This window comes from Entelurus aequoreus, linkage group LG17, assembly GCF_033978785.1.
Source record: "Entelurus aequoreus isolate RoL-2023_Sb linkage group LG17, RoL_Eaeq_v1.1, whole genome shotgun sequence".
NCBI lineage: Eukaryota > Metazoa > Chordata > Actinopteri > Syngnathiformes > Syngnathidae > Entelurus > Entelurus aequoreus.
The window spans coordinates 32,641,496-32,653,861 of record NC_084747.1 but is presented as its reverse complement, the minus strand read 5'-3'; the positions used below and the strand labels follow the sequence as shown (position 1 = coordinate 32,653,861).

Sequence of the window (12,366 nt, the reverse complement as noted above, 5' to 3'; positions counted from 1 at the left end):
ATTATCAATCGATTAATCGAAGTAATAATCGACAGATTAATCGATTAGCAAATTAGTTGTTAGTTGCAGCCTTACCTCAAATAAATGTATTTCGCCCTCAAATCAAAATGTTTTAAGTTAAAAAAGTACATTTTAATATACTCACAATATTAACATATTGCAAGTTGTCAAAAATGATCAGCAGTACCGTATAAATCCCCCTCAGCCCTCAGTAAACCAGTGTCGACAAATGAAAACAGTCCATCCATCCATTTTCTACTGCTTGTCCTTTCCAATCATATTTAATAGAGATGTCCGATATTATCGGCCGATAAATGCTTTAAAATGTAATATCGGAAATTATCGGTATCGGTTTCAAAAAGTAAAATTCAAGACTTTTTAAAACGCCGCTGTACGGAGTGGTACACGGACGTAGGGAGAAGTACTGAGCACTTCCTTTGCGTGCCGGCCCAGTCACATAATATCTACGGCTTTTCACACACACAAGTGAATGCAAGTCATACTTGGTCAACAGCCTTACAGGTCACACTGAGGGTGACCATATAAACAACTTTAACACTGTTACAAATATACACCACACTGTGAACCCACACCAAACAAGAATGACAAAAATACATTTCGGGAGAACATCCGCACCGTAACACAACATAAACACAACAGAACAAATACCCAGAACCCCTTGCAGCACTAACTCTTCCGGGACGCTACAATATACACCCCCCGCTACCTCCCTACCCCCTCAACCCCGCCCACCTCAACCTCCTCATGCTCTCTCAGGGAGAGCATGTCCCAAATTCCAAGCTGCTGTTTTGAAGCATGTTAAAAAAAAATAATGCACTTTGTGACTTCAATAATAAATATGGCAGTGCCATGTTGGCATTTTTTTCCATAACTTGAGTTGATTTATTTTGGAAAATCTTGTTACATTGTTTAATGCATCCAGCGGGGCATCACGACAAAATTAGGCATAATAATGTGTTAATTCCACGACTGTATACATCGGTATCGGTTGATATCGGAATCGGTAATTAAGAGTTGGACAATATCGGGATATCGGCAAAAAAGCCATTATCGGACATCTCTAATATTTAATTCTGTCTTGTAGATGGGTGGGACCAGTTTGGAATATATCCAATAACAGTTCTTTAAAAGCATAAACAGTATATGTGAATTTCTACCAGCGCCGCCAAAAGAAAAATGTGTGGATTTAACATGTTCCACATCGTAGTATGTGAACACCCGACAGAAAGTGAAGAGGACACATTTCATTTTTGATGCTACATGATGCAATCTAGCAGGCAACTGTAGATAGATAGATAGTACTTTATTGATTCCTTCAGGAGAGTTCCCTCAGGAAAAAAAAAGTAAGTTAGCTATGTGTATTTGCTGCTTCTACTGCACTTAAATAAATGATGATGAAGGCATGCATCGTAACTCCGTTTCACAACACACATACACACCTGCTTAGCCAGAGGCATAACGTAAACAATAGTTTTTAAGTTTCTCTATGTAAATAAGTGGAGAATGCAAAAACCCTGAGGCATGATGCAGCTGACCTGATGATAAACTAGTTTGAGAAGAATGTTTTTGTATTATTCATAAGATTACTGTACTTGTCAGTTTTGTAAATATTGACTATTGTGTAGAGATGTCCGATAATGGCTTTTTTGCCGATATCCGATATTGTCCAACTCTTAATTACCGATACCGATATCAACCGATACCGATATATACAGTCGTGGAATTAACACATTATTATGCCTAATTTTGTTGTGATGCCCCGCTGGATGCATTAAACAATGTAACAAGGTTTTCCAACATAAGAGAACAACTTAAACTCAAGTTATGGAAAAAAGCACTGCCATATTTATTATTGAAGTCACAAAGTGAATTTTTTTTTTTTAACATGCCTCAAAACAGCAGCTTGGAATTTGGGACATGCTCTCCCTGAGAGAGCATTAGGAGGTTGAGGTGGGAGGTGTGTGTGTGTATGTGTGTGTGTGTGTGTGGGGGGGGGGGTATATTGTAGCGTCCCGGAAGAGTTAGTACTGCAAGGGATTCTGGGTATTTGTTCTGTTGTTTGTTGTGTTACGGTGCGGATGTTCTCCCGAAATGTGTTTGTCATTCTTGTTTGGTGTGGGTTCACAGTGTGGCGCATATTTGTAACAGTGTTAAAGTTGTTTATACCTCCACCCTCAGTGTGACCTGTATGGCTGTTGATCAAGTATGCGTGGCATTTACTTGTGTGTGTGAAAAGCCGTAGATATTATGTAATTGGGCCGGCACGCAAAGGCAGTGCCTTTAAGGTTTATTGGCGCTCTGTACTTCTCCCTACGTCCGTGTACACAGGTCATAAAATAAATTTAGGACTTTAAAAAGTCTTAAATTTTACTTTTATTATGGTGGTACTTGGAGAGCCAAGTGTTTTCTGAGGTGGTACTTTGTGAAAAGGGTTTGAGGACCATTGATATAAAACATTGCTAGAACAAAAAGCCAAGTTGGGATGCAGAACAGAAATTGTCGATATCAATGATGAAGACCTGTAAGGCCTTTTCTCCAACATGCTGGCTTACTAAGCTTAAATAAGATGTGCAAGCGATGTCAGCTGGCTACACTTGGATGACTTTTGCCTTCTCACCAAAGTGTACAGTTTGTTGAACTCCTGCCAGTCGCAGGAGCCAGTTAATGGGCATGTGGTCCAGACGGTTCATGTCCAAATGGGAGAAATGCACCTGAGAGCCTGCAAAGAGTAGAAACTCTTGAGCGTGAATGATCTGCAGAGATGGGAGGACAGAAAGCGTTACCTGGCCCTGCAATGATGGCTCCACCTTGCTGATGAAGATCACCCTGGAAGTCGAAAGCAGGACTCATCATGGCTCTCCATATGCTCTTCATCTGGCCCATGAAGACACCAGACTTCACGTGAGGACTCGGTTGGGCTGCACACACAAACACAAGATTTTTTTAATTAATGCAAGAATTTACACTCGCAGTTACTTCATTTACCTGAATTTGTAAATGTCTCTTCTCTTTTCATCCCCAATTTCTGGTAAATAATCCTCCCGGGGTCCACGTAGATGTCGTGAGGATAGCCCGTCAGCGAGCAGAAAGGCTGAAGCAGATATAATGAGACTGGATATTACAGTATTATAATACACAGAAGACTCGGAGGTTATATTCCAAGATCATCAAAACAAAAACACAAATAGTGAAAACACCAATAAAAATGCTTATTTGCTATTATGAAACAATAACTGCACTTTATCAGTGCAGTGTCGATACAGGTAGTGAGTGTGCCATACACTCCCGGGGCGTCATTTACTCATTTGTACCGTATTTTTCGGACTATAAGTCGCAGTTTTTTTTAAAGTTTGGCCGGGGGTGCAACTTATACTCGGGAGCGACTTATGTGTGAAATTATTAACACATTACCGTAAAATATCAAATAATATTATTTAGCTCATTCACGTAAGAGACTAGACGTATAAGATTTCATGGGATTTAGCGATTAGGAGTGACAGATTGTTTGGTAAACGTATAGCATGTTCTATATGTTATAGTTATTTGAATGGCTCTTACCATAATATGTTACGTTAACATACCAGGCACGTTCTCAGTTGGTTATTTATGCGTCATATAATGTACACTTATTCAGCCTGTTGTTCACTATTCTTTATTTCTTTTAAATTGCCTTTCAAATGTCTATTCTTGGTGTTGGGTTTTATCAAATAGATTTCCCCAAAAAATGCGACTTATACTCCAGTGCGACTTATGTATGTTTTTTTCCTTCTTTATTATGCATTTTCGGCCAGTGCGACTTATACTGCGGAACGACTTATAGTCCGAAAAATACGGTAATCGATTGATAAATTGACAAATCGATTATTTCCAGCTCCAGTTTTTTAGGTCAAATCAAAATGTTGGAACCTCTGTAACCAGACAAGACGCTGCCTTCTCACACTGACTGATTGTTACAGACATTGGGGGAATTAGACGTGTTTGGTGCAAAAGAAAAGCCTATCTTCAGAGAGGAAAAAGCACAAATGGGTGTTTTCCCACAAATGAAAACCAAAAATTGTAACAAAAATTTGCAGGCGTGTGAATGCTCAAACATTGACCAAATACCTACCTCTATGTGATAATGAGCAGACTGACCAATCACAACAAGATCCACCTCAGCATCCTGCAGTAAGAAAACACTCAACTTGAAATTTTAATCATTTTGTTTTTATAATCACAAAAAAAAAAAAGGACTCATTTTTTTCATAATTATAGAGAAATAAAATCAATAAACCTTGGAAATAACTATGTTGTAAACAACCACTGTATCCCACAGGACATCTTGATGACTTTCTTCATTCTTCTTAATACTCAAGTAAAGGAAATGAAAGTGTGAGTGTACAGAGGAAGCTCAAAAGTCTACTCAAATGGTACAATATAAAATTTGACCAAAGTTTTAAAGAAAAAGCCTCTTATGTCGAACAACACACTGCAGTTCAAACCACCAACACCGAAGCTGGTGCTAATATTGTTGTGCATCGAATGAGTCCAGGTAGAAGGTTCAACAAACTCAAGTCTTAACCTGAAGTTTTAAACTGACTTAACCTAAAATGGGAAACTCTTGAGGGTCAGGCTCCAGAACACCTAAACTGAGTTAATTCAGCCAATCCTGAGTATGCTGACTCTGAGTTAACACCACAATATAAATACATGATCAATGGAGTGCTGATTCTACGATTTACTATAGCAACTGTCAAAAGAAAAGGCAATATTTCTTTATCAGATGGAGGTGAAAGTGTTAAGGCGTGTTTGTGAACCCTTTTTTTTTTAAACAAAAGTAATAAAGTAAAATGGACTGAAGAGACAATCACTGTGATTAAAATTTAATGTATATATACATATAAATAAATAAAATATATAAATAAATAAACATTTATTTTTTCCTGAACCAGGCACTTTCTGTTAGGCCAATAAATATTATGTACTATAATCTGAAATATTTTTCTTGAAATAGAAATAATAATCTGACATGTCAGATGTAGTTGGCAGATTATTTTACTTGTAAATTATATAGAACATATATTATTTGTTATGATATACGAATAGTATTTTTCAACATTTAATTATGACCAAAACACATTGATACATATCTGATATGAAGCTACAACAATATATTGTATTTTTCTTTTGGCATAAGTTTTTGTTCTTACCATCCATCCATTTTCTACCGCCTGTCCCGTTCGGGGGTGCTGGAGCCTATCTCAGCTGCATTCGGGCGGTAGGCGGGGTACACCTCATCGCAGGGCCAACACAGATAGACAGACAACATTCACACTCACATTCACACACTATGGCAAATTTAGTGTTGTTAGTATAAATTTAACTAATATCCCTCTGCAAACCAGCATCCTTCATAGTGGACGTTTTTGCATTAGTTTTGATAACGCTGCGGTTTTTGGCAGCAGATTTTAGTTACATCTACAATAATAAAACGACTAAATAATGTATTTTTCATCCAAATAAATCCAAATAATACACGTCTGAAATGAACGATTTTTTAATTGACTAAAAACATATAGCATATCATACTAACTATGGCCTCAAAATCCTCTCCTTTACTAGTTACAAAACACAGTATGACAGATTGCTTCAGGTTTATCAGGTGCTTGGAGACATACAAAAACTCAGAGTTTGTTCTAGAAAAGGTTCCCGGTGTAAGTTACCATGGTAACTGACTTTGAGTTGGATTCACCTCTCTTTTTTTTGGAATTTCACTTGTCTCAGGCTTTACATACACAAGTTTTTTTTCCTAACCTGCTTTCTGGTATTCCCCGCCGAATGTGCGATCACACACCAAAATATATTGGGGATAATAATGAAAGAAGAAAGATAAGATTCTTGCTCAGGACTCACCTCCAGCACCTCTTTGGGTATTTTGCTCAAATCATCCACGTATTCTTTACAGCTGTAGCACAAGAAATTCTGCAGGTGACGTGAAAAATGTTAAAATGCAAACACAATATTTACAAACTAGGGCTGTCAAAGTTAACACGATAACGCGTTAAAGGGGAACTGCCCTTTTTTTATTTGGAATTGTACCTAACTTTCACAATCCTTATGAGATACAAGAAGACAAAAGGCTTTTTTTTGCATTGTAACGGCTTGTTCTCGATGGCTAGCAAAGCATCCAATGGGATGTTTCTTTTTGCCTCGAAATCAGTTTAAAAAACAATACTTCATTTACGCTCCGTAACCTGTGTAATACCCAAGCTGAGGCGACATTGTTATTGTAAGAGCGAACACCGAGGAACTCTTTTTCTAGCGTAGTAACACATTGTCTTGCGACGGCATGCTTCGGCAAGAGGTCAGCTCGCTACAGCGTCAGCAACTGAATGGCTTTTGAGTTTGTTATATACAACACACTGTGATAGGACACCAATCTGTACTGACTGAACAAAACATGAACAATCTTATTTCCAGCACCGCTTTGTTGTTAAGGCGGACTCTCCACAAATTATAATAAACACTTCCAAGTCAACTACTAGTAACATCACTATGAGCCCGTTGACGTCCTAGAAACATAAGCGGCAGCTCAGCTCGCTCGCAGTCCTTGAGGTGAAAGCTAATTAGCTTTTAGCGTAACGTTAGCTCACTGTGCGGTGTGCGTGTGCGTGCATGCGTGTGTGTCTGTCTGAGAGAAAGACAAGCATTATTGACCTACAGTAAACAACTAAGTTATTTCACTTTACCTTTTTCTGTGTTGATTGAGCTGTGTTGAAGCAGCAAAGAAGGACAATATGTTAAATGAAGAGTTTGTCTCTGATAGTTGATATAATAATTTTAACTGCATCATAAAGCCTACATCAACTCCATGGTGTTCAGGGATGAATAGTCTCTCCTATTGCTATTGTACAATTTTTTCAGCTATAGTTACATTAATCATTAGTAATGTAGCAGCCTAGTTTTGAATGGCAGGGTCCCAGCTATCACATGTTGATAAATATATAAAATTTACATTATAAAAGTCAACTACAGGCTTCCCAAATGCTGTAATAAATTAAGCATGATGAGTTGAGCATATGTCAGCATGTGGCCCCACTTTTAACTTTTTTTTTCAAACGCTTACTTACAGTAAGTCATTAATTTGACTTTGTAAGTCATTATTTTGACTTAGTAAGCCATTATTTTGACTTGGTAAATTACTAAGTCATAATAATGACGTACTTAGTATCTCAGGTAACTAGGACTGTTTTGTTTTTACTTTACGGAAAAAATATTGACATATATGTCGTATATCGCCATTCAGCAAATGGAGCGGAAAACACAACCAAAAGTTGTAGGCTTCTTCACGCAACGAAGCCGGCCTACTTCACCGCACTCTGTAGTCTATTGCCCCCTCCCCAGGCTGTGGTGGCAGCGACGAGGTGGAGACGTGATGGCGACAGGCCGAGTTACACCGATCCTTACACCCACCCACCCCCTTCCCCGGTCCCCTCTCCCTGGAGAGTCACCACTTTAACTAACACATTTTCTGGGGGAAACACTGGTATGTAGTTGGAAAAACAAACACAACGTGCTGCATGTATCATGGTCAACATTATAGTGACTCACTCGATGGAAAGTTGTCTGTTTGGTCCAGCTGGCTGAGGAAGTTTTTTCCAGTTGATTTTTACATAAGCATTTACAGTATGTCGGCATACAGTCATGGCCAAAAATATTGGCACCCCTGCATTTCTGTCAGATAATGCACCACTTCTCCCAGAAAATTGTTAAAATTACAAATACTTTGCTATTCACATGTTTATTTCTTTTGTTTGCATTGGAACAACACAAAAACAACAACCCAAAAAGCCAAATCTGATATTACTTTACACAGAAGTGCAAAAATGGACTGGACAAAATTATTGGCACCCTCAACTTAATATTTGGTAGCACACCCTTTGGAAAAAATAATTGCAATCAATCGCTTCTTATACCTTTCTACTGGAATTTTGGACCACTCTTCTTTTGCAAACTGCTTCAGGGGCCATATTTATCAAGCGTCTTAAGTGCCATTTTACACTTAAGTCCTGAGAATTTGCGAAATTTAGTCCTACTCTCAAACTTAAGAATAAAAGCTATTTATCAACTTTCTTAAGTCTAAGAATCACTCCTACTCTCCACGATATTTAAGAGACCTTCAGAGGTGTCCTAAGTGGTTAGGAGTTGCCAGCGGGGGATGGCACTGAGGCGAGAGAGATGTGCGCGAACGTTCAGGGAGCGGAAGGATGTCTTGGCTTTGTTTGATGACGAGCAGCTGATCAAACGGTATCGTTTAGACAGAGTGGGTATTATTTTTGTCACAGATTTAATAAGGGGCGTCATCTCATCAGCAACATCACGCAGCAGAGCTTTCACAGCAGAACTAAAGGTCATCACAATGCTTCGATATCTCGCCACTGGGAAAATGCACATTTATTTTTGATTCATTGCCAATATTGTTTGTTTGTTTTGTATTAATTTGTATTTTATTGTCAAAATATACACTCCCATTGTCCACTTAAATATTTCTAAGATATTTCTTTATTCTTAGACAAGGGATTCCCTTCCGTGATTGGTCAGTTCTATGGACACAGAAATGACGTCACCTAAAATTCCGTTTACGGCACATAGTAATGTCGTAATTCAGCTCTGAGTGTGACACTTAAGATTCAGTCCTACACTTCGCTGAAAGTGTGAGTAAGACGCTTGATAACTAACTTTTAAGTGCAGCTTTCAGCGAATAATTTCTTTACTCATAAGTCAACTCTTAGCAGACTTCTTAGGAGTAATTCTAGGAAGCTTGATAAATACGGCCCCTGGACTCATTGATGGCCACTTCAGAACTCTCCAGCGCTTTGTCTTAAGCCATTTTTGTGTGCTTTGGGTCATTGTCCTGCTGGAAGACCGACCTTTGACAGAGACCCAGCTTTCTGTCACTAGGCCCTACATTTTGCCCCAAAATTCTTTGGTAGTCCTCTTTTCTCAATTTTAACTGGCTGCAAGTGTGATTTCTATATTGCCAGAACCTGTTACTTGCTACAGGTAAGTTTAATTACAAATGAAAGGAACATCACGTGCTTAGAATACAACTATTTCTTACAACATCAATCATTTTTGTCCAGTCCATTTTTGGAGTTTTGTGTAAAATAATATCAGATTACGCTTTTTTGTGTGCTGTTCTAATGCAAACAAAAGAAATAAACATGTGAATACCAAAGAATTTGTAATTTCAACAATTTTCTGGGAGAAGTGGTGCATTATCTGACAGAAATGCAGGGGTGCCAATATTTTTGGCCATGACTGTAGCTGGGCTTCAAATTCCACATTTGATGTCACGCCGACATTACTTTCTTGGCTTCCGTCTGCTCACGTTTCACCCTCTCTTCATGCTCGCTTCTATAGCCAACAGTTCATCCTCCGTATATTCAGCTTCAAAAAGATAAAGTTGTCAATCTTCATATGTTCAGTTCAGTTCAGTTTCAGTTTATTTCAAACATGCATACGATACAATGTAATGCATCACACAATTCCAGTTGTTTCATTACAGCACGTCCGAAAAGGAGTAGGAACAAGCTGAGCTTATTTAATCCTACCCCTTTTAATACTATAGCAATTTTAGCCAATTTCCTTGTTCTCTGTAACAGAACAGTGAATAAATAATATACCATAGTAAGCATAGAAATTTTATATACATAATCTTTGTCTCAATAACAAAAAGAGAAAAAAAAGGGTTCAAGATGTTCATCATAATTCTTGTTCTGTGTACTTCGTGAACACTTGTAGTTTTTAACAGTCTCTTAAACTGAATCATATTGGTGCTTTGTTTGATTTCTTTGCTTAATCCGTTCCATAATTTAATTCCACATACTGATATGCTAAAGGTTTTAAGTGTCGTACGAGCATACACATGTTTTAAATTAGATTTTCCTCTAAGGTTATATTTCTCCTCTTTTGTTGAGAAGAATTCTTGTACATTCTTGGGTAGCAGGTTATAGTTTGCTTTGTACATCATTTTAGCTGTTTGCAAATGCACCAAATTGTTGAATTTCAATAATTGTGATTTAATAAATAAAGGGTTTGTATGTTCTCTATATCCAACATTATGTATTATTCTAACTGATAATTTTGGTAACACAGTTAGTGAATGAAGCGCACATTTGTAGTTCTTTCCCCATATTTCTACACAATAACTCAGATATGGCAACACAAGTGAGCAGTAGAAACTATGAAGTGATTTTTGGTCCAGATCATGTTTTGCTTTATTCATTATTGATGTGTGATTTGTCCAAAAATAGTCGTCGTCGTCTCTTACAGAGTCTGCCACGATTAGAACACGCACAGGCGTTTGTTTCGGGAAGAAGGAACACACATTTGTTGCTGTTAGTCCGAAGCGCGCTGCTATGGAAACAAATATAAATGCGCTGAAGAAAGAAGTGACCAAAATACAGTAAGTATTGTACATATTACATATTGTTATGAACGTCTGCTACTACAAACCTGCATACCCGGTTGATGGGAGAGTTTTGAAGTTGTTTTAGAGAGCTTTGAAGGCTACAATGGTCCATACTTGCCAACCCTCACGATTTTACAATAGAATAGAATAGAATGGACTTTATTGTCATTATATATATATATATATATATATATATATATATACACACACACACATATATATATACACATATACATATATATACACATACACATATATATACACATATACATATATATATATATATATATATATATTTGCATATAACGAGATTAAATACAAATAAAATAATAATAAATAAAAGATTTTCCTGGGAGACTCACGAATTTCAGTGTCCCTCCCGATAATCTCCCGGGGCAACCATTCTCCTGAATTTCTCCCGATTTCCACCCGGACAACATTATTGGGGGCGTGCCTTAAAGGCACTGCTTTTAGCGTCCTCTCTCACCTGAAACCTTCACCCCTTAACAGCCGCATGCTGTCCAGGCGTCAGCTTTACCTCCATATTAACAGCGTGCCGGCCAAGTCACATAATAATGTAGCGTTGGACGGGTTTGACAATGGTCTTTACTCGAAGATGTCAAGAAATTCTGACACGTTGTATGACCTTTTAACTGGTTTAATTATAACGTTAATTTCAAGCACTCACAACTTAATGCAAGGCATACTTGGTCAACAGCCATACAGGTCACACTGAGGGTAGCCGTATAAACAACTTTAACACTGTTACAAATATGCGCCACACTGTGAACCCACACCAAACAAGAATGACAAACACATTTTGGGAGAACATCCGCACCGTAACAAAACATAAACACAACAGAACAAATACCCAGAACCCCTTGCAGCACTAACTCTTCCGGGGCGCTACAATAACATTTACGGCTTTTGGAGCTCAGTGCACAACTGCACACACAAGAAGGAGACGAAGCAGAAGAACGAAGAAGAGACATGGCGACGACGAGTAAGAAGAAGAAATACGCTTGCCACTTCCAAAATGATTGGAAAAAAGAATTTCATTTCATCCAGGACAGCTCGAAGGGGAAGGGTACGGTGCCTCCCATTAGTCGCATTTTTTAAATCATCTTTAGAATCCTAAAAAAAACTAACAAACAGGTGTGTTCTTGTCTCATAATGATTGTGAACGATAGGCAAACAATTTGAAAAGTATCTTATCTTATTAATGATTAAAAAATTATATTTATCAGCGATTATCAAGATTAATTTTGAGTTAACTATGAACACAATACGATTAATCACGATTTTAATATTTTAATCGTTTGACAGCCCTATTGCAAACATATTCCCATTGCACATGTAATAATAATGGCCAGCCCTTTTTTTTGTTTTCACCTATGATTATGATCTCTTCAATCTTCCACGGGAAGCTGGGACATATTTGCAGAAAGCCGTGCAACTCAATCGACATGTCAAAAATGCAAAAGTGAATCCCTACCCGCACAAATATTAGTATGGACGTCCTGTCTTGATATAAACTCTTGAACGGGAGGGACATTCCGCGCCGGTCGTAAATTAAACAATCTTCCACCTCTTGTAGGCTCACGTCGGCTGGAGGAGCTCCTCTTTCACAAAGTTCCTTCTCAATTTGTCGAGTTATTGGCAACTTTGGCTCGTCTGCCATTTTCTTCGACATGTTTTCAAAGCTTCAGCTGGAGACTACAAAGCCACGCCCACTTCCGGGTTGCTTGTCTCTGTCACGCCAAATTTCTTCCCCCTACAAAAACCTCCCACCCCCATTTACTTCCGGGGCTCCGTCCAATAAAATCACAAAGTTGCCGGGGGTCCTCAACCGGCACGCGACTGACCTTCCTGGGAGGGAAGGTTTTTGTATT

At 38.2% G+C, this 12,366-nt stretch overlaps 1 protein-coding gene across 1 annotated transcript; it reads right to left on the bottom strand.

Annotated features, from left to right (window-relative positions):
• Positions 1 to 2,329: 2,329 nt before the first annotated feature.
• On the bottom strand, positions 2,330 to 12,180 carry prxl2c (peroxiredoxin like 2C). The gene is made up of 6 exons (XM_062024207.1): positions 11,970 to 12,180; positions 5,914 to 5,982; positions 4,130 to 4,183; positions 3,007 to 3,112; positions 2,805 to 2,939; positions 2,330 to 2,740 (listed from the first exon to the last, which is right to left on the bottom strand). The coding sequence occupies exons 1-6, from the start codon at positions 12,165 to 12,167 to the stop codon at positions 2,610 to 2,612; spliced, it is 693 nt and encodes a 230-aa protein (XP_061880191.1). The 5' UTR covers positions 12,168 to 12,180; the 3' UTR covers positions 2,330 to 2,609.
• Between the last annotated feature and the right edge of the window lie 186 nt (positions 12,181 to 12,366).